This window comes from Saccopteryx leptura, chromosome 11 (assembly GCF_036850995.1).
Source record: "Saccopteryx leptura isolate mSacLep1 chromosome 11, mSacLep1_pri_phased_curated, whole genome shotgun sequence".
Lineage (NCBI taxonomy): Eukaryota > Metazoa > Chordata > Mammalia > Chiroptera > Emballonuridae > Saccopteryx > Saccopteryx leptura.
This window is the reverse complement of record NC_089513.1, coordinates 67,656,615-67,679,120: the sequence shown is the minus strand read 5'-3', so window position 1 is coordinate 67,679,120 and position 22,506 is coordinate 67,656,615. Positions and strand designations below refer to the sequence as shown.

The 22,506-nt window shown below is 40.4% G+C and overlaps 1 protein-coding gene across 1 annotated transcript in view; it reads right to left on the bottom strand.

Annotated features, from left to right (window-relative positions):
* SLC16A1 (solute carrier family 16 member 1) overlaps positions 1 to 22,506 on the bottom strand; it is a 52,380-nt gene that overhangs the window by 17,533 nt on the left and 12,341 nt on the right. The window contains exon 3 of the mRNA XM_066352175.1: positions 4,918 to 5,178. Within this exon, the coding sequence (XP_066208272.1) occupies positions 4,918 to 5,134 (217 nt within the window). The 5' untranslated portion in view covers positions 5,135 to 5,178. The remainder of the gene's footprint in view (positions 1 to 4,917; positions 5,179 to 22,506) is intronic.

Sequence of the window (22,506 nt, the reverse complement as noted above, 5' to 3'; positions counted from 1 at the left end):
GTCAGGCTACAATATGGTGTTTTAAGATGAAGAAACAGGCTCTAGCCTGACCAGGCGGTGGCGCAGTGGATAGAGCGTCGGACTGGGATGCAGAAGACCCAGGTTCGAGACCCTGAGGGCTCCATCTGGTTTGAGCGAAAAGCTCACCAGCTTGGACCCAAGGTTGCTGGCTCGAGCAAGGGGTTACTCGGTCTACTGAAGGCCCGTGGTCAAGGCACATATGAGAAAGCAATCAATGAACAACTAAGGTGTCGCAACCAAAAACTGATGATTGATGCTTCTCATATTTCTCCGTTCCTGTCTGTCTGTCCCTATCTATCCCTCTCTGACTCTCTCTCTGTTCTGTTAAAAAAACAAACAACAGGCTCTGGCCACAGAGAACCCAAATTCAAATTATGGTATGTATGTAGGCACATGTGTACATACACATGCATGTATACATACATATGATATGCAAGAAAAAAATTAAGGCTTTTGATAGTCCAGTGTTTCAGAAGACCAAGTCTCCCTAAGATGCTGGGTCAATAACTGGCTGCCAGGACAGACTTCAGGCTCAATGAAGTATATGTATAAAGAAGTTTTCATTGATCTTCTAAGTCACTTCATGCAAATATTAGGCCACAGCTGGTATGGAAATGATTTGGATTTATAGTTTGTGTAAGATGAAAGAATGAAATATTTCCATATAAATTATTCATGAAATAAATCTAAATTACAAAGATCAAAATATTGCCACATTGTTGCCTCTATGAAGTATAAGTTAATGTTGTAAAGTTTCCAGTATTTTAGGTAGGAAATGTGAAGATGACATCACTGTAGAACTGAAAACATGTAAATTTACACTTTTACACATTAGAAAAAAAAGGGAACAACTAAAGCAAATATTATAAATAAGCAAACCAACAGCGGGTAACTAAGATCTTGCCTAAAAAATACACTCTAACAAGCATCAATAATGTATCTATGAACCAAAGCACTTAAAAAAATATATAAAAAGAAACAAAACAAAACCACTCAGCTCAAAACCTATTAGTGTTGAGGGTGTGGCTCCAATGCACAAGTTAAAGGATTATAGCAGCTTTTTTTTTTTTTTTAAGACCATTTTAAAGAGGAGAGAGAGAGAGAGAGAGAGAGAAGTGGGGAGGAGCAGGAAGCATCAACTCCTATATGTGCCTCGACTGGGCAAGCCCAGGGATTTGAACCGTTGACCTCAGTGTTCCAGGTTGATGGTTTATCCACTGCACCACCACAGGTCAGGTAGATTATGGCAGTTGTAAACTGATAATAATTTGTAGGGTACATACTACTTAAGAGCCAATCAAAACAAAATATCCCATTTAGTTAAAAATTCTGCCACAAGGATCACAATAGGCAATTTGTCTTTCAGAATTATTTCAGGAAGGATGGACCCAATTAGCTATCATTAAAAATAGAGAGGGATACAGTTTCTAGGCCTACTATAACAAAATTCAGAGAAATGTGCTAGTTATCTCTGGGTGAGGACAAAGAAGGAACTGTTTTCCCGAAAGAAAAGTGTCATGTGCAGTTAGCAGAACTGACATCACTCACTTTTGGTGCAAAATACAAGTGGCTTTCAAGCTCTTTGGAAGCTTGGAATTGCAACAGTGGACCTCTGATTTGCAGCCCGGTCAAGGCACATACAGGAAGCAACTACTACAAGTTGATGCTCCCCCCAACTCTCTCTATCATCTCCTCTCTCTCTAAAAAAAAAAAAAAGAAGAGCACCTGGAGTACCTCTGGATAATGTTTATACCAATTTCTTCAAGCCATCATTGTCAAAACCTGATCAGAAATCCTGGCAGATGGAGTTCAAGTCCTCCAAAATTACTGGCTCTCAGAAACTAGATAATGTTATCACTTCTTGGCCTTTTGGTTAAGATCAAGTGTAGAAATTAGATAATGTCCAAATTTCCTTTTGATTTCTGTGAACTTCTATTTGAAAAAGCACTATAATTTAGCACATGTTCTTTTAAAAAGTAATTTAATCGACAAAACAGGCTTGTTTTCAAAACTTAGAAGACTGAATGAAAGATATACAGCAGAAAAAAATGCCTTGCCACACCCATTCCCAGTCAGTCACCCCATTTATCTCTCTCTAAGGAAACCAGGTTACCTGTTTTTTCTGTGCAATGAAATTATGCACTTAGCCCTGGCCAATTGGGTCAGTGGTAGAGCATCACCTCAGCATGTGGATGTCCCAGGTTCATTCCTGGTCAGGGCACAGGAGAAGCACCCATCTGCTTCTCCACCCATTCTCCTCCTCTTTCTCTTTCTCTCTCTCTTCCCCTCCTGCAGCCATGGTTTGATTGGTTTGAGCATATCAACCCTGTGTGCTGAGGATGGCTCAGTGGAGCCTCTGCCTCAGGTGCTAAAAATAGCTTGGTTTCTAGCATGGCCTCAGGTGCGCAGAGCATCAGCCTGACGGGTGTTGCTGGGTGGATCCTAGTCAGGGTGCATTCAGGAGTCTGTCTATTTCCCCTTGTCTTACTTGGAAAAGAAGAAATTATGCACGTAATTCAATTATGACTTCAACTACTTATTTCTGTGTAATGAATTATGTTATTGACTCAACAGGATTTTGAACTTCCCAAAGGCAGGGCTCAAGATCAGTGTTCTCTATCCCAAAACCTAACCTAGTGTGGAATATGTGCACAGTGCTTAAAAACTAGATGAATCTGATACCAGGTTAGAAGCCTAAGGCTCAGGTTTAACAGTTGAACTATAGAACACTTATATAATTGCTCTTAAAGACTACATATGAAATCATCTGAGGTACTAAATTGACACCAAAAATAAAATTACCAGGCCCTGGCTGGTTGGCTTAGCGGTAGAGCATTGGCCCAGCATGTGGAAGTCCTGGGTTCGATTCCTGGTCAGGACAGGAGAAGCACCCATCTGCTTCTCCACCCTTACCCCTCTCCTTCCTCTCTATCTCTCTCTTCCCCTCCTGAAGCCAAGGCTCCATTGGAGCAAAGTTGGCCCGGGCGCTGAGGATGGCTCCATTGCCTCTGCTTCAGGCACTAGAATGGCTCCAGCTGCAACAGAGCAATGCCCCAGATGGGCAGAGCATCGCCTCCTGGTGGGCATGCCGGGTGGATCCCGATCAGGTGCATGTGGGAGTCTAACTGCCTCCCCGCTTCTAACTTCAGAAAAATACAAAAAAAAAACAAAAAAAAAACATTACCAGAAGTGAAAGCTTGCCTAAATAAGCAGTATGAGACACTGCCAAAATCCCAGTAAATAAATACATTTGGCTTTAGAATCTCTGCTAACTAAGCAACTACATACTTTAAATACTATGGTAGGTTTTGACTTTGACATGTTAAATTGTGATTTGGTTTTTCAAGAAACAAGTATGTTAAATGATGCTAAGTACTAACTTACTCTCCCCATTTCTTTTATATGTCAAAGACCTTAGAAGGAGGGAAATGATAAAACTTAAGTTTCAGGTGAAGTTGAAATACTTTTAGGACTAATAATATTACAAGGAACCAGGGGGAGATTTTATTCCTTTCTTTAATTCTAATACCATGAAAAACTTTTGTTTGAGACTTTGAATTGGCTATTCAGGTTAACCTGATTTACTTTCATTCTCCCAACATCAATTTTAAAAAATCTTTGTTTACATCTGAAGAGTCTAGCAGAGAACAATAAGAAAAATCAGTTGTGCGTGTGTTATTTTTCTGAGAGCTTTTTAAAGCTCAATGATACTGAGTGGAAGCAAATCAATTGCTAATTTGTTTCAGACTAATGTAGTGGAACAAACAGAGCAAAGCTGTCAATGCTAACGGAAATGAAGAATGTGACTCTAAACATAAAGCTTCAAGAAATAACATTTCAAACCACCTCACTGAATGAGACCCCCCCCCCCCCCAAAGCAGCCTAATCCAGAGCTTCCAGCCACTTAATGAACAGTATAACACGGGTTGGGAACCTATGGCTCGCAAGCCAGATGTGGCTCTTTTGATGGCTGCATCTGGCTCGCAGACAAATCTTTAATAAAAAATGTTAAAAATATAAAACATTCTCATGTATTACAATCCATCCATTTCCTACTGCTCATGTTCATGGTTGCGGGTGTCTGGAGCCAATCACAGCTGTCCTCCAGGACAACGCCAAATTTTTATTGGATAATGCCTAATGTACATGGGTCGTTGTATGGCTCTCATGGAATTACATTTTAAAATATGTGGCGTTCATGCCTCTCTCAGCCAAAAAGGCTCCCAACCCCTGGTATAACAGCATTTCTTTCTTTCTTTTTTGGTGACAGGGAGAGGGACAGATAAGGACAGACAGCCAGGAAAGGAGAGAGATGAGAAGCATCAATTCTTCATTGAGGCACCTTAGTTGTTCATTGATTGCTTTCTCATTTGTGCCTTGACCAGGGAGCTACAGCAGACCGAGTGACCCCCTGCTCAAACCAGATGAGCCCGCGCTCAAGCTGGCGACCTTGGGGTTTTGAACCTGGGTCCTCCGTGTCCCAGTCCAATGCTCTATCCACTGCACCACCACCTGGTCAGGCAAAATAGCATTTCTTTCTTTCTTTTTTTTTTTTCCGAGACAGAAAGAGAGTCTGAAAGAGGGATAGATAGGGACAGACAGACAGGAACGGAGAGAGATGAGAAGCATCAATTATTAGTTTTTCATTGAGACACCTTAGTTATTGATTGCTTTCTCATATGTGCCTTGACTGCGGGCCTTCAGCAGACCAAGTAACCCCTTGCTTCAGCCAGCGACCTTGGGTCCAAGCTGGTGAGCTTTTGCTCAAACCAGATGAGCCCGCGCTCAAGCTGGCGACCTCGGGGTCTTGAACTTGGGTCCTCCGCATCCCAGTCTGATGCTCCACTGCACTACCGCCTGGCCAGGCAAAAATAGCATTTCTTAATGGGTACTTACCCCCAGCATACATGACAGCCAACATGATGGAGGATATCCATGACACTTCACTGGTGGTGGCATTGAATATTCCTTCAATTTCTTTGAAGAACACAGTGATAGACTTGGGAAATGCATAAGAGAAGCCAATGGAAATGAAAGCTCCAACTACCACTGCCCATCCCCAGCCTCCATCTGGGGGGGTGTATCCAACTGGACCTCCAACTGCTGGTGGCATTTTAAGGATAAATGAATTCCAAAATGCAGTTCAATGCTGGATATCTGAAGGACATAAAATTAAAATAGTATGTCAGCAACAAAGCACTCCCCCACCGAGCACTGCTGACAACAAACACTCCCACCATTCACATTAAGCTCTCAAGTGACTGAATTGTTTTTCAATGTTACTGTCCAATAGGCATTACCTTCCGAGGACGTTATTACAAGTCTTAGCGCCATGGTACTTACTGGCCATAGTTTTTAGTAGCTTAAAAGAAGATAGCTCCTCACGATTTAAGAAACCATAGCTACCCTGACCTGGGTGGTGCAGTGGATAAAGCATTGATCTGGAATGCTGAATTGGCCAGTTCAAGGCCTCAGGCTTGCCCAGTCAAGGCACATATGAGAAGCAATTATAAGTCAATGCTTCCTGCTCCTCCTCCACACCACACCCCTACTGCCCTGGCCTTTCTCTCTCTCTCTCTCCTCTCTTTAAAATCAAAAAAGTCTTGTATTCTTCAGTACCTTTCTCTCATTTATATGCTGATTAAAAGTATCAGGAAGTAGGTACCTAACTAAGTAGATAACAACAACAATTTACAAAATAGATCATTCTGAACACAAACATTTGAATAGATAATTATGTCAAATGATGGTAGTTTTAAATCAAAGATTATCCCTTTTCTTTCTTTCTTTTCTTTTTTTTACAGAGACAGAGAGAGAGTCAGAGAGAGGGAGAGATAGGGACAGACAGGAATGGAGAGAGATGAGTAGCATCAATCATCAGTTTTTGTTGCGACACCTTAGTTGTTCATTGATTGCTTTCTCATATGTGCCTTGACCATGGGCCTTCAGCAGACCAAGTAACCCCTTGCTCAAGCCAGCGACCTTGGGTCCAAGCTGGTGAGCTTTGCTCAAACCAGATGAGCCCACGCTCAAGCTGGCGACCTCGGGGTCTCGAACCTGGGTCCTCCACATCCCAGTCTGACGCTCTATTCACTGCACCACCGCCTGGTCAGGCAAGATTATCCCTTTTCTTGAAGCCACCTCATACTAATGACTAGCATATTTAGAAAATGAAACTTCCTGTTAGACTATGAATAAGGAGAGAATGGGAGTGTTTGGTGGTAGGCTTACCCATTTTCTCGTAAAAGTCTCATTTAATTTATTTAAAACCTGCATCTACCCTATACTATAACTTATCCTGCAACAGTATGTCAGCATGTTCATTTCAAATTATATCCACTCAAGACTATATTATAGGTACTACATACATAGGTCATAGATGACAAGCTCATTCTTGACTACATCTTTTGTCTAAAACACAATCCTAGCTCCTTAGTGTAGTAGTCAACTACTAAATACTGTCCCTTCCAACCCATCTATACACTTCAAGTATGAGTTGGAACAATAGATGTTGAAGACGTAGGAAGAAAATAGCCTGTAGGGGAAGTTTCCCTAAAATCAAGGGTATAGGTTTCATCACTTCTACTCAACACTGTGATGGAGGTGTTAGCCAGTTTGCAGGCAAGAAAAAGAAAAAGCATAAAGATTAGAAAGGAAGAAGTAAAGCTGTCTTTATTTACAGATGACATAACTATGGCAATGCTAAGGAATATACAAAAAAGGCCCACAACTAAAAATGGACTTAACCAGGTCTCAGCATATAAGATCAATAAATCAACTGTCTGTATAAATCAGCTGTCTTTTTATAAACCAACAGTGAACAATTCAAACTTGAAATTTTAAAAAATACCATTTACAATAGCATTAAGAAACTGAATAGAGGTAAATCTGATAGATGATGTATAAAATATGTACACTGAGAACTACAAAATATCACCAAGAAATTACAAACTAAACAGATAACCCATTTTGTGGTTTGAAAGACTCAATATTTAAATTAGGCAAATATTTCTGAAGGCACATTGAGGCACTTCTATCAAAAGTTTATGAATTGCATAATCAAATGTCAAAATAACCTAGAGATGTTTTCTCTGAACATATGTACCCTCATTTATCAATGTCACCCCATTTAAAATTTATAAAATAAAAAACATTTTTTTAAAAAAGTTTATGAATTGGATTTCAAGCTACAGATTGGAAGAAAGTATATTAAAAACATGTATCTAACAAAAGACATGTCCAGAACATACAAAGAACTTTTATAGCTCAACAGCAAAAAGACCAACAACCCAATTAAAAAATTGGCAAAAGATCTGAATAGATACTTAACCAAAGAAGATCCATGGGTGACTAAGCAGCATATAAAAAGTGCTCAAAATTATTTGTGAGATGCAAATATATACATTAGAATGACTAAAATTAAAAATGATAACATCAGCCTGACCAGGCGGTGGCACAGTGGATAGAGCGTCAGACTGGGATGCGGAAGACCCAGGTTCGAGACCCTGAGGTCACCAGCTTGAGCGAGGGCTCATCTGGTTTGAGCAAAAGCTCACCAGCTTGAGCCCAAAGTCGCTGGCTCGAGCAAGGGGTTACTTGGTCTGCTGAAGGCCTGTGGTCAAGGCACCTATGAGAGAGCAATCAACGAACAATTAAGGTGTTGCAATGCGCAACAAAAAACTAATGATTGATGCTTCTCATCTCTCCATTCCTGCCTGTCTGTCCCTGTCTATACCTCTATCTCTGTAAAAAAAAAAAAAAAAAAAAAGAATGATAACATCAAAAGTTGGTGAGCATATATATATATATATATATATATATAGAGAGAGAGAGAGAGAGAGAGAGAGAGAGAGCGCGCGCCAATGGAACTGTTACACTGTTGGTGGTGAAGCAAAATGATACAACCAGGTTAGAAAACATTTTCACAGTTCCTTACACAGTTAAACATACATTTAACATATGACCCAGCCATTATATCTCTTTGTATTATCCAAGAGATACGAAACACATATCTTCAAAAATTTAAATGAGAACCCTCTAGTAGCTTTATTCAAATTAGCCCAAAGCTGAAAACCACCCAAATATCCACCAATAAGTGAACTGATAAACAAGTCATGGTATGGCCATATAATGGAATCCTATTCAACAATAAAAAGGAACCACCATGCATGCAAGAACATGGATGTGTTAGAAAAGCACTGTTAAGTGGGGAAAGAAAAGCCCAACATGAGACGTAACACTATATTCTATATGGTTACATTTATATTAAGTTCTAGAAAAGGTAAAATTCTAGTAATAGAAAAGAGATCAGGGATTGGGGAGCAAAGAGATCAGGGATTGAGGTAAAATCCTAGTAATAGAAAAAAGAATGCTAAGGGGCACTGGAAAACTTTTTTTGGTGATGTAAAAAGCTCTTATTATGATTGTGGCAATAGCTACTTATCAAATAGTACATTTAAAATTGGTGAATTTTACTATATGTAAATCATACCACAATAAAGCTGATCAAAAATAAAAGTAGTACAAGGACTGTGAAAAGATAAAACCTGTTCAGTGGCACAAGGAGACAATATAAGAAGCAAAAGGAGATGGTAGGCAAGTTTCTTCATCTGGCTCTCTTGATAGTTGAAGAGAAAAAGAAAGAGGATGAAGAAGAGGACAGAAACTCTCTCCTGAGAATTCACCACTAGAGGCCTATGTAAGCTTATGCTTGGCAGGACAATGTCTATGGGAAACCTCTACTCTTCCAAAGATATAATTATGTTCAATTTTGCTAGCAAAGATTTCCCACAGGCAAAGCCCTGCCAAATATAAAATGACAACCTGAAATTGCAAAACTGCCCTGGCTGGTGGCTCAGTGAATAGAGTGTCAGCCCCACTTATGGATGTCCCAGGTTCGATTCCTGGTCAAGGCACACAGGAGAAGCAACCCATATATTGATATATGCTTCTCCCTCATCCCTCTCCCCTTCTCTCCCTCTTCCCCTCCCGCAGCCAGTGGCTCAACTGGTTCGAGTATGACCCCAGGTGCTGAGGATAGCTCCACTGGAGCACATCGTCCCCAGGCATTAAAAATAGCTCAGGCCTGACCAGGCAGTGGCGCAGTGAATAGAGCATTGGACTGGGATGCCGAGGACCCAGGTTCGAGACCCCGAGGTCACCAGCTTGAGTGCGAGCTCATCTGGTTTTAGCAAAAAGCTCACCAGCTTGGACCCAGGGTCGCTGGCTCAAGCAAGGGGTTACTCAGTCTACTGAAGGCCTGCAGTCAAGGCACATATGAGAAAGCAATCAATGAACAACTAAGGTGTCGCAACGAAAAACTAATGATTGATGCTTCTCATTTCTCCATTCCTGTCTGTCTGTCCCTGTCTATCCCTCTCTCTGACTCTCTCTCTGTCTCTGTAAAAAATAAAAATAAAAATAAATTTAAAAAAATAGCTCAGTACTTGAGCATTAGCTCTTGATGGGGTTGCTGAGTGGATCCTGGTCAGGGTGCATGCAGAAGTCTGTCTATTTCCCCTCCTCTCTCTTAAATAAATAAATAAATAGAAAATTTCAAAACACATCAAGAATCAATTTCCTGACTTGTGGTGGCACAGTAGATAAAGACCTGGAATGTATTGGCCAAGTCACATATGAGAAGCAACTACTACGAGTTAATGCTTCCCGCCTCCCCCTTTCTCTCTCTCCTCTCTTAACAAATAATTCAATTAACCATAAGTAAAGTAAAACCAATCTAACATAGCTGGATTAGACGCTCAAGAACTACAGACATTGAGAATGCCAAATATTTTAAAATGTAATTCTGTGATAGCCATACAACGACCCATGTACGTTATGCATTATCCAATAAAAATTTGGTGTTGTTCCGGAGGACAGCTGTGATTGGCTCGCTCCAGCCACCCACAACCGTGAACATGAGCAATTGGAAATGAATGGATTGTAATACATGAGAATATTTTATATTTTTAACGTTACTATTTTTTTTAATTAAAGATTTGTCTGCGAGCCAGATGCAGCCATGAAAAGAGCCACATCTGGCTTGCGAGCCATAGGTTCCCGACCCCTAGAATAGGAGGATCAGCAGTGGACAGCATGACAACCCACAGCACCAAGGTTGTTGGTTCAAAGCCTGAGGTTGCCAGCTTGAGCATGGGGTCACCAGTCCAATCCCAAGTCAAGACACATATAAGAATCAATGAATGCTCAACTAAGGAGAGCAACAAGGTGATGATTTTCTCTTTCCCTTCCTATCTCTCTCTTGCTAAAAAAAAAAAGAAAGAAAAAAGGAATGGGAGAATTGAGCATACATCTAATAGGGACTTTTGGAAAAGAGAATAGAGAGAGTGGAAAAGAGGTGATTTTCAAGGGTTAGTGGCTAAGAATATAGACTTGATAAATAATATAAACCTGTAGTTTGAGAAAACCCAACAAGACTCTGGTGTTGGAGGACGAGCAGTTTCCAATGGCCCGAGTAGTGCTTTGACTCCATAATCCTATCACTGTTGCCACAATTAGGAAGCCAGCAAGATAAGAAGCTGCCAAAATCAGATAATCATCAAAATCAGGAAGTCACAACAATCAGAGGCTGTTTAGTCTGCTGTTATAGCTCTAGAACCACATTTGCCTCCTCTGACAGCACCATTGAATGGATCCCATCTTGTCCTACTTCTCAAAATCTCAAAGCCAGTGACTAGACACGGAGATATCTGTTCTCATTCTGCCTTACAAATGTCACACAAATACATGTGACTAGCAGAATTCAAGTCAAATCCAGAAATATAGTTGCAAGGCAACCTGGAAAATGTAGTTTTTAGTTTTAAAGACAGGGCATCATAGCCAAGTACACTAGAAAAGATGCTGCAATGGATGCCAAACACAATTTCTAAAACCCACAGACACATGCAGTGTATGATTTATATAAAATTTCCAATCACACAAAACAGTATGTTGGTAAAAAAAAAACAACAAAAAAAAACCCCCCATTATGTTGTTTATAGACATATACATAAGTAATAGAGTCATGGCCACTTTGCTTACTGACAGGTATACATCCTGAGAAATTCACCCTTAAGTGATACCACATCATTTAAGACGTCATAGAATGCACTTGCGCAAACACAGATGGTATTGCCTCCAGACTACAAACATGTACTGTACTCAATACTGTAGGCAACTGTAACACAATGGCATTTGTCTATGAAAGCACATCTAAACATAGGAAAGGTATAGTAAATAAAGCCTGACTAGGTGGTGGCGCAGTGGATAGAGCATCGGACTGGGACGCAGAGGACCCAGGTTCGAAACTTTGAGGTCACTGGCATGAGTGTGGGCTTACCAGCTTGAGCATGGGATCATAGATATGACCTCATGGTCACTGGCTTGAGCCCAAGGGTCGCTGGCTTGAAGTCCAATATCACTGTCTTGAGCCCAAGGTCGCTAGCTTGAGCAAGGGGTCACTTGCTCTGCTGTACTCCCCCCCCCCCCCCCCCCCCCCCCCCCCCGCCCATCAAGGCACATGAGAAAGCAATCAATGAACAACTAAGGTGCTACAATGAAGAACTGGTGCTTCTCATCTCTCTCTCTTCCTGTCTGTCCCTATATCTCTGTCACAAAAAAGAAAAAAAGAAAAGGTACAGTAAAAATACAGTATGTAAGATAGTGGTACACCCTTAATAGGGAACTTACCATGAATGGAACTTGCAGAACCAGAAGTTGCTCTGGGTGAAGGGTAAGGCCTAGGACACCACCATACACAACTGTAGACTCTAAACATTGTACACTTAGGTTACACTAAATTTATTTTTAAAATTTCTTTTTTTCAATAAATTAACTGTAGCTTACTGTAACTTTACAAACTTAAAAATTTTAACTCTTTGACTAAGTTTAACATGCATCGGGCTGTTGTCTCCTGTGATAACATACTTCTTTGGAATATCTCCTAAGAACTAAAGACTCTTCTTGAGCAAATGTCACTCTTTTTAGAAATAACATCCATGGCAGTTCGCTTCGTTTGTTTCTTCTTTTAAATCATGGATTTGCTTGTAAGCAGATAATGTACCATAATCATTCCTCTTAATTAATGAAAATCTTTGTGTTGGGTCTCTTTTTAAATTTTTAAAAGAGCTTGTTGATCCTGGCCTGTGGTGATCCAGTGGATAGAGCGCTGACCTAGAATGCTAAGGTTGCTGGTTCAAAACCCTGGGCTTGCCCAGTCAGCACATAATGAGAAGCAATTAATGAGCAACTAATGTGAAGCAACTATGAGTTGATGCTTATTGTTCCACGCCTCCTCCTCTCTCTATAAAAACAATAAATATTTGCAACTCATTCCACTTAGTTGTTCCGTTTAGTTATATACTCATTGGTTGCTTTTCGTATGTGCCCTGACCAGGGATGGAACCCAGAACTTCAGCATTCTGGGATGACGCTTTATCTATTTAGTCACCTGGACAGGGCATTTTATTTCTTCTTTAGTTTCCTTTTCTCTTGCCTCTTCTTCAGCTATACAGGAGCTCCAGTTCCAACAACCCCTCAGTCAATTCCCACGAACCACTTCTAGGTTGTCCTCAACAATACCAAGGTTAAAGTTGTTTACTATCTCAACCACAGCCTTGTGGAATCTTGCAACCTCCTCATCCTTGGCAAATCCTTTAAGTTATAGATGAATCTCTTGTGTGTCTTCTTACATATGACATTCATACACTCCTTGATGACATCACGCCAAGCCCCAGAAAGGTTCCTGATGCAGTCATAGATATGATCTTTCCAGAACTGCATCAGTGTCTTATCAGGGTCTTCCTCAGTTGCAGCAATAGGTTGGGCAAAGATCCTCATCAGGTAGTAGGCTTTAAATGCTCCTATCACTCCTGATGCATTGGTTGGATCAAAAAGATGGTGTTCGGCCCTGGCTGGTTGGCTCAGTGGTAGAGCGTCGGCCTGGCGTGCAGAGGTCCCGGGTTCGATTCCCGGCCAGGGCACACAGGAGAGGCGCCCATCTGCTTCTCCACCCCTCCCCCTCTCCTTCCTCTCTGTCTCTCTCTTCTCCTCCCGCAGCAGAAGTTCCATTGGAGCAAAGATGGCCCGGGCGCTGGGGATGGCTCCTTAATCTCTGCCCCAGGCGCTAGAATGGCTCTAGTCGCGACAGAGCGATGCTCCGGAGGGGCAGAGCATCGCCCCCTGGTGGGCGTGCCAGGTGGATCCTGGTCGGGCGCATGCGGGAGTCTGTCTGACTGTCTCTCCCCGTTTCCAGCTTCGGAAAAATACAACAACAACAAAAAAAAAGATGGTGTTTGGAGGCAGAAACACCACTTTGATATTAGGATGAAGGAGGGTGCCTGGGAGCATTCTTAACAATAAGCAAAATTTTGAAGGGTGTTTTATTCTTCAAACAGTACTTTCTCCATTTCTTTGGCACAGCAATTCAAGAGAGCATCTTGGAAGAGAAGCTGGATTACCCATGACTTTTTTTTTTTTTGCAGAGACAGATTGTCAGAGAGAGAGGGATAGACAGGGACAGACAGGAACAGAGAGAGATGAGATGCATCAATCATCAGTATTTTGTTGCGACACCTTAGTTGTTCATTGATTGCTTTCTCATATGTGCTTTGACCACGAGCCTTCAGCGGACCAAGTGACCCCTTGCTCAAGCCAGTGACCCTGGGTCCAAGCTAGTGAGCTTTTGCTCAAACCAGATGAGCCCGCGCTCAAGCTGGTGACCTTGGGGTCTCAAACCTGGGTCCTCCACATCCCAGTCTGACACTCTCTCCACTGCACCACCACCTGGTCAGGCCACCCATGACTTCTTATTGCTCCTGTAGGACACTGACAATGTGTGCTTACTGATACGCTTGAAGGCCTTGGGGTTCTCACTGAGCAGATAGCAAAAGGTTTCATTTGTAGCCTGCAACATTGCCCCCAAGCAAGACTGTTATTCTGTCCTTAAAAACCTTGAAACCTGGCATTGAATTGACTTCCTTATGGATTAGAGTCCTTTTAGACATTTGTTTCCACAAAAGGGAGGTTTTAGCTATATGTACTGAGTATTTGTTCTGGCAAATAATTTTCCTCCACAATCAGCTTATCAGGAGTTTCCAAAAATTCCTCAGCTGCCTTCACATCAACAGCTGCAGACTTATCACTCACTTTCACATTATGGAATGAATAATGATTCTTGAATTGTTTAAACCACCCAGAGCTAGCAGTAAGTGCAACACTGTAGTTGGGTTCAGCCTTTTTCGTAGCTATGGTGGAATGGACATGCCTGACTGCTGAGCAAGAAACATCCCTGATTTTCTACTTTTGTAGTCTTTAATCACTTTTATTTTTTTTGTGACAGAGACAGAGAGAGGGACAGCTAAGGACAGACAGGAAGGGAGAGAGATGAGAAGTATCAATTCTTCATTGCGGCACCTTAGTTGTTCATTGATTGCTTTCTCATGTGTGCCTTGACGGGGGAGGGGGTGGCAAGGGGCTACAGCAGACGTAGTGACCCCTTGCTCAAGTGGGTGACCTTGGGGTTTAGAACCTTGGTCCTCCACTTCCCAGTCCGACACAACCCACTGCGCTACCACCTGCTCAGGCTTTAATTACTTTTAATTTCATTTCCAGGTCAGTCAACTTGGCCTCTTGCAACATTAGCAGTGGATTCTGTACACTTAGGGGCCACAATGAACAAAATAATACAAGATCAAATCAGGCACAGGAGAAAATGATGCAATCAAGAAATGGAGCAAACTAGATGTAGAATGCTGCTGCAAACTTAACATGCATACTGTTTTACAGAAAACTATTTTTTTATAAGTAAAAAGAATACTCAAAGTAACGGTAAGTATAGTATAGTAAATACAATTGACCTTTGAACTGAGCAGGTCTACTTATAAGCAGATATTTTTCACCTGACCCATGTAGTTCAAATGGAAGTTGAGAGTCAACTTTGTGGCTGGGAATCTGCATATGCGAAGGTCTAACTGTAGTTATATGTGGGTTTTCAACTGCAAAAGAGGTTGGTACCCCTAACATCTGTGTTGTTCAAGGTTCAACTGTACATAAACCAGTAACAGTTGTTTATTGTCAAGTACTATGTACTGCGCATAGTTAATTTTATGAGCTAAACTTTTATACACTGGCAGAGCAGATTGGTTAACACTAGTATCACCAAACACATGAGTAATGTGTTGCGACCCTATGATGACTATGATGTCACCAGTAATAGAATTTTTCGGCTCCATTATAATTTTATGGGACCACCGTCATATCTGCAGTCTGTCATTGACTAAAACATCTTGCTATGGCACATGACTATATACAAACATGAGATGGCTGTTGAAAAGCTGAAGTCCCTAGGGAAACAGAGAATACACCCTCCATTTCCTATTAGAAGGTTTAGTCACTATAAGCAGACACTTCCCAGTTATTGCCAATCTCAGAATTGCAGATTGACCCTAACCTCCTGAAGTATAATTCTCTGTTGTCAAAGAATACTGTTTGCATAGCCATAATTGCTGGCTTCTCCCAATTTCAGACACTTGCCCCATCCGAGGATCTTCAGCTTGTTTCCTATGTGAAAATAGTGTCACATCCTAAAATAATATTTTCCTTGTAACTGTAGTCTTTCTTTTAATTTTTAAAAAGATTGTATTTATTGATTTAAAGAGAGGAGAGAGAGAGAGAGAGAGAGAGAGAGAACAGGACACATCCATTCATAGTAGTTGCTTCTCTTAAGTGCTTTTGACCAGGCAGGCCTGGGGTTTTGAAACTGCAACCTCAGCATCCCAGGTCAATGCTTTATTCACTGCACCATCACAGATCAGGCAGAACTGTAGTCTTGAATAAGCTTTACTCCTAGTATGCACATTATATAACATATTACCCAGAGTTCATAATTTACCTTACGGTTCACTCTTGGTATTTTACAGTTTGGGACAAATTATAATGACATGGATCCACAATTATAGTATCCTAATGAGTAGTTTCATGCCTCTAAAAATCCTCTATGTTCCCACTGTTCATCCCTCCTTGCTCTTTTTTTTTTGTATTTTTCTGAAGTGAGAAACGGGGAAGCAGAGAGACAGACCTGCATGCACCTGACTGGGATCCACTCGGCATGCTCACTAGGGGCGAAGCTCTGTCCATCTGGGGCGTTGCTCTGTTGCAACCAGAGCCATTCTAGCGCCTGAGGCAGAGGCCACAGAGCCATCCCCAGCGCCCAGGCCAACTTTGCTCCAATGGAGCCTTGGCTGCGGGAGGGGAAGAGAGAGATAAAGAGAAAGGCAAGGGGGAAGGGTGGAGAAGCAGATGGGCACTTCTCCTGTGTGCCCTGGCTGGGAATAGAACCTGGGACTTCCACATGCCGCGCGGACACTCTACTGCTGAGCCAACCAGCCAGGGACTCTCCTTCCTCTTTAACCTCTGGCAGCTACTGATATTTTTACTATCTCCACAGTTTTGCCTTTTCCAGAATGTCATATAGTTTGACTCATATATTATGTAGCCTTATCAGATTGATTTCTTTCATTTAGTAATATGTATTTAAGTTTCTTCTGTGTCTTTTCATGGCTTGATAGCTTATACTTTTTCAGTGTTGAATGATATTCCATTGTCTGGATATACCACAGTTTATTTATCCATTCACTTACTGAAGAACAGGCTGGTTGCTTCCCAAATTTTGGCAATTATGAATAAAGCTGCTACAAACTTCCAGGTGCAGATTTTAGTGTAGAGAGAAAAAAATTATGTACCCTCTATATATTAATTTGAAATCTAAAATTTGTTATTAAGCCTAATAGTTACAAAGACTATAATTTCTGGTATATTCTATGTTGTAGTCTATGTGCTTTAAATATATTTATCAAAACTTCTGCACTAAAGGTTTAGCGCAGGCCGTGGCCAGTGGCTCAGTGGATAGAGCATTGACCCAGCACATGGATGTCTTGGATTTGATTCCTAGTCAGGGCACACAAGAGAAGTGACCATCTGTTTCTCCCACTTCTCTCTCCCCTTCCCACAGCTAGTGGCTCAACAGGTTCCGTTGTGGCCCCGGGCGCTGAGGATAATTCTGTGGGAGCAAGACAGCCTCAGGTGCAAAAAAATAGCTTGGTACTTGGGCATCAGCCCCAGATGGTGTTGCTGGGTGGATCCTGGTCAGGGCACATGTAGGACTTGGTTTTACTATCTCCCCTCCTCTCACCTAAAAAAAAAAATAATAAAAAAATCCTAATTTATGGAAAACACCATATAATCTAATTGGCTAGTCCATTTTTAAACAAATCAAGCAAAATTAATTTCTGTCAAAGCCACACTTCATTTTCCTTAAAATAAATGTGTTGATACCTATCCTTTAGCTAACTCTCACTCTCTAAGTCTAATTTTAAGTTAGAAAATACAGAAGGAAGGAGATTGTTGTCCACATGGAATAAGGTTCTGCTATGTCCAATATTTCTGACCTAACCTTCTTTAGATTTCTGTCATGGGACTTTCTCCTTCTGGGACTATGCACTCTGAAACAGTCTCTTCTTTGGGGGCTCCAGAGATTTTTATAGCCCGGGGCAGTGAAGCACAGTAAGAACTGAGATAAACGATGGCTCTAACTTTACCATGTAGTGGAGGTAAGGGCTTTTAGATAAAGCAAAGTGACAAAGGAGAAGCAGAAGACCTCAGGCATCTATTTTTGAGAGAGATAATTTTTAGTTAAGGGTACATCTGAATCTGAAAATCTGGAGAATAACTTCCTTAAAAATATAACCTACTTCAAAGATTAAAGATCTCTGTCCTACAATATTTCACTTGTCTATGATTCAAATGGGATAAAAATATTTATAAGTTGAAAGTTCCTAAAATTTCTTTGGAATTAATATAATAAAAAGCTACCAGCTCAGTTCTGCTATAGGAAAGTCTGGATTCTAAAATTATATTAAATAGAACTGCTCCAGGCATTAATTTAATGGGTTTTTCCTTCATCTATGTATGAATAAAGAGAAAAGCACTTGAAAATTTTCAATCAAAAAACCACTAAAAAGATTAATTCACTTCAGAATGTTTACACACAGAGCGAGACACCCACACACAGACGGTGGAGCTATTTAACACGTCAAGCTCTGGCTCAATCAGCTAATACGTGCTGGACGTGATTAAACTTTGAGCTTAGCTGCCAGCTATGATTTGTCCCAGTTAGCTAAAGCAGTAAGAATTTTTAGTCACTAAGACTTGCCTCATCAAGTTAGTGATACCTTATTCCTTGGTGTCAAAATTAGATTAAAAATTTCAAGAAACTTTAAAGATTCAAAAGAAAACAAGAGGTATAAGAAATAAGAGTATCCAAAATTTGAAAAACAAACAAAAGAACACTTCAAAAAACCAGACATGGTTTCTACACAATTCTGCTACCATCTGACAAATGCCTATCCTTATTAACTCCAAAATTTAGATAGTATGTAATAGAAAAAAATTGTGTAATATCATTATCTATACATGTTATTTTCTTTTAAACCGACTAAATCTCAGCCATAAACAAAAGGGTTCATTCAAGAAGTAAATTATGAGAGCAGGCCTCTTTGTACAGTATTCAAAGCTCCATTGAGAAGAGGCAGTACTAAAGTCCAGAGGCTAAAAGAGATTAAAGTTTAAGATATTAATCCTTACAATGAACACAGTAGCCTTCCTATTAGGTTAGCTATTATTTTATGCTTCTAGTAGTTGCCTGAAAGTAATGGGGAGATTAAAAAAAAATGATGAGAAAGTTCAGAAGACAATGGGAAACAATAACCCTAACTTTCCTTGGCAATGATGATGGTGACAAGAACCATGCTGAGATCATCTAATTTCTCTTTTTCTCGTAACTCAGGAATTGTCCAAATAAACTAATCGAAAAAGTCAAAGGTGTGGCCTGACCTGTGGTGGCACAGTGAATAAAGCCACCTGGAACGCTGAGGTCGCCAGTTCGAAACCCTGACTTGCCTGGTCAAGGCACTTACAGGAGTTGATGCTTCCTGCTCCTCCCTCCTTTTTCTCTCACTCTCAATCTCTCCTAAAATGACTAAAATTTTTTAAAAAATTAAATTAAAAAAAAAAGCGCCAAAGTTGTGCTCCATACGTCCAATGTTCTGCCCCATTTGGAAGAATTACAAAAGCCCTCAAAAATAATATTCATTTATATTCTCCACATTTTCTCCAATCAATATTTAAAACAAAGCCACTGTCATTCCCTAATAGGACAATGGCCAATTTGACTTTTGATACTTTCTGCCTCTTTTAAGTTCACAATCTTAAAAGAATTTGTTACTGAGTTTAGACCACTTTTAGGTTTGAAATTCACATGGAAACATTCAAATCCAGAAAGGCCCATACACTGAAGCTGTTTCTGCTAAAGGAGCAAGTCTACTGTGCTTTATACTGGCCCTGGTCCCATTTCATGGCTTACAGAACCCCCAGCCCAAGGTAGATTCCTAAATTCAAGGTCCAAGGAACCTCATCTTCTTCTGCAGCCTTTTCCATTTTGAGACTGAGTAGAGTGAAGGAAAGAAACAGAAAGCACAGAGAAAGGAGAAACAGAGCACTGCAGCTGGCCAGCTAAACAATCAGCAGGTAAGAAACGTATAGTTGTGATCAAACTGCATTTAAACAACCTAAAAATATATAACCTGGCTCTGTAAACTTTCAAATGTTTGTGTCTCCCTTATCATTCATAGCAAATCTAACTCACATTACAAGAAGTCAAATATATTGTACTATCTTGATAGTTGTTAACCAGAATGCTTAAAGAAAGACTTTGGGTCTATCTTTCAGAGTATATGAAAATTGATTTTAGATATTGTTTTTATTTAAATCATATTTATAATTCCTAAAAACATCAATATTTTAGTTACAAATTATTTCTAGGTTTTTTATTATTTATATGGTCAGACCATCCTATCAGTAAATAATATATATAGTATATTTCTTTTTTAAGAAAATAGATCTCAAAGTTTTTGGTCTAAAGCAGGGGTCCCCAAACTTTTTACACAGGGGGCCAGTTCACTGTCCCTCAGAATGTTGGAGGGCTGCCACATACAGTGCTCCTCTCACTGACCACCAATGAAAGAGGTGCCCCTTCCAGAAGAGCAGCAGGGGGCTGGATAAATGGCCTCGGGGCCGCATGCACGGCCGTAGTTTGGGGATGCCTGGTCTAAAGCTACCTTAAGCACATATATAGTTTAAAAGGAAGTGTTTTAATAGTCTTTTCATTTAATTGTAGATATTCTTCTTTGATATTGCACTAAAACTTGGTAAGTGATTCTTCCTCAATGTTAGTTACAACTCTAACTATAGGTCTTCAGGTCCTTGAGTGGTCCATAAACCACACTATGAGAATAGCTGTTGTTTTAGAGAGAGAGGGAAAGACACTGATTTGTTGTTCCACTTATTTATGCATTCATTGGTTGATTCTAGTATATGCTCTGACTGGGAACTGAACTCGCAACCTTGGCATGCTGGGATGATGTTTTAACTAACTGAGCTACCGTGCCAGAGCCCAGGAATGGCTGTTGTTTTAGACCATTAACTATTTGATCATGAAAGTGACTAAATATGTAACTTGGATGTATTAGTTACAGAGAAGGCTGATGTATATAAATATGGGAAATGATGGTTGCAGATGGTGCAGAATGGATTAAGTCTTCAGTCTATTGAAACTACATATATATGATTTTGTAGTTTGATAAAAGTTGTAAATATCTGTATAACCTCACTTATTAATTTTGACAGTGATTATTTCATAATATATATGTATATATCAAATTATTATGTTGTATACCTAAAACTAATACAGTGTTCTAGGTCAATTATATTTTTTATGTTTGTTTTATTTTTTGTTTTGTTTTTGTGGCAGAGACAGAGAGAGTCAGAGAGAGGGACAGATAGGGACAGACAAACAGGAAAGGAGAGAGATGAGAAACATCAATTCTTTATTGCGGCTCCTTTGTTGTTCATTGATTGATTTCTCATATGTGCCTTGACTGTGGGTTACAGCAGACAAATGACCCCTTGCATGAGCCAGCGATTTTGGGCTTAAGCTGGTGAGCCTTGCTCAAACTAGATGAGCCCGCACTCAAGCTGGCGACCTCGGGGTCTCGAACCTGGGGTCCTCCACATCCCAGTTCGATGCTCTATCCACTGCGCCACCGCCTGGTCAGGCTAGGTCAATTATATTTCAATTAAAAAAAAGAAGGTATTTATTGAGCTCCCACTATTTGCCCAGTGGCTTGGCACAGTATCTGGCAAAAAGGAAGCACTCAATAAATACTAGTTGAAGGAATGCATGACTAAGTGAATGGATAAATAAAGATTATATAAAGGAAAAGGAACCAGTCTCAGCACATAGAGATTACATTCTAATAAGGAAGACATACACAGCTATAACTATGAGGCCAGGTGATAAATTCTTTAAAGGAAACGCAAAGTGCTAAGAAAGCATATAAAGTATAAAATCCACAGAACTAAGACTAAAAAAGGCTCAGTCATAAAGGGCTATAATGCTAGAACAGGACCAGAATTAAGGATCACGCTCAACTGGAGAAGTAGAAAAACAGTGTAGCAACTATTAATTTTATCTACTCAGCACCTCTTCCTCCTTTTGGAAGAAAGAAAAGCTACATAAATATCCCCTCCACTCTGCCTGACCTGAGAGTAAGCATGTTAGAAATAGAAAGAGAGAGAATGAAAATATCACTGTGCTCTCAACAACAAAAAAAATCAGTAATCAAGTTCATCACTCACCATGTTACTGTTCTGCTATCACACTACATATATACTGCTCACAAAAATTAGGGGATATTTCAAAATGAATAGGAAGCGATAAAAAACATTTGATTTTTTTTTTATTAAACAAGAACATCAGAAAAGCAAACGACAAGTCAAAGAAAGTTGTTCTATTATGCCAATGAGATGCAAAACCAACTTTTATTTCATTGGTGAAAATGCACTATACAAAAGGCTGAAAGTACTGGAGTATCTGCACGTTCCCTGGTCCCCTAATTTTTGTGAGCTTGCCTGTCTTTGTTCATGGAACAGTAGACGCAACTCTAACTGCTGCTATATTGATTGATATATTGATACAAAAGGTTGCCTGACCTGTGGTGGTGCAGTGGATAAAGTGTGGACCTGGAACGCTGAGGTCGCCGGTTCGAAACCCTGGGCTTACCCAGTCAAGGCACATATGGGAGTTGATGCTTCCTGCTCCTCCCCTCCCTCTCTCCCCCCTTCTCTAAAATGAATAAATAAAATCTTAATAAATAAAAGGTAATATACTGATTGTCAGGAAGCCATGTAGGAAAACATAAACCCATTTCATTCAACAAGCCAGGACTATTTCTGATGCATGTCATTTGGTGGTGGCACTATAATTTAATTTTCTAGAAATCTGGCTCAGTGTTGGGTTGTTATGCCCACATCTCTCCATGTTATGGCAAATTAGTGTTTCTGCCTTTTCAGAAACATTTCCGCCTTGAGGCT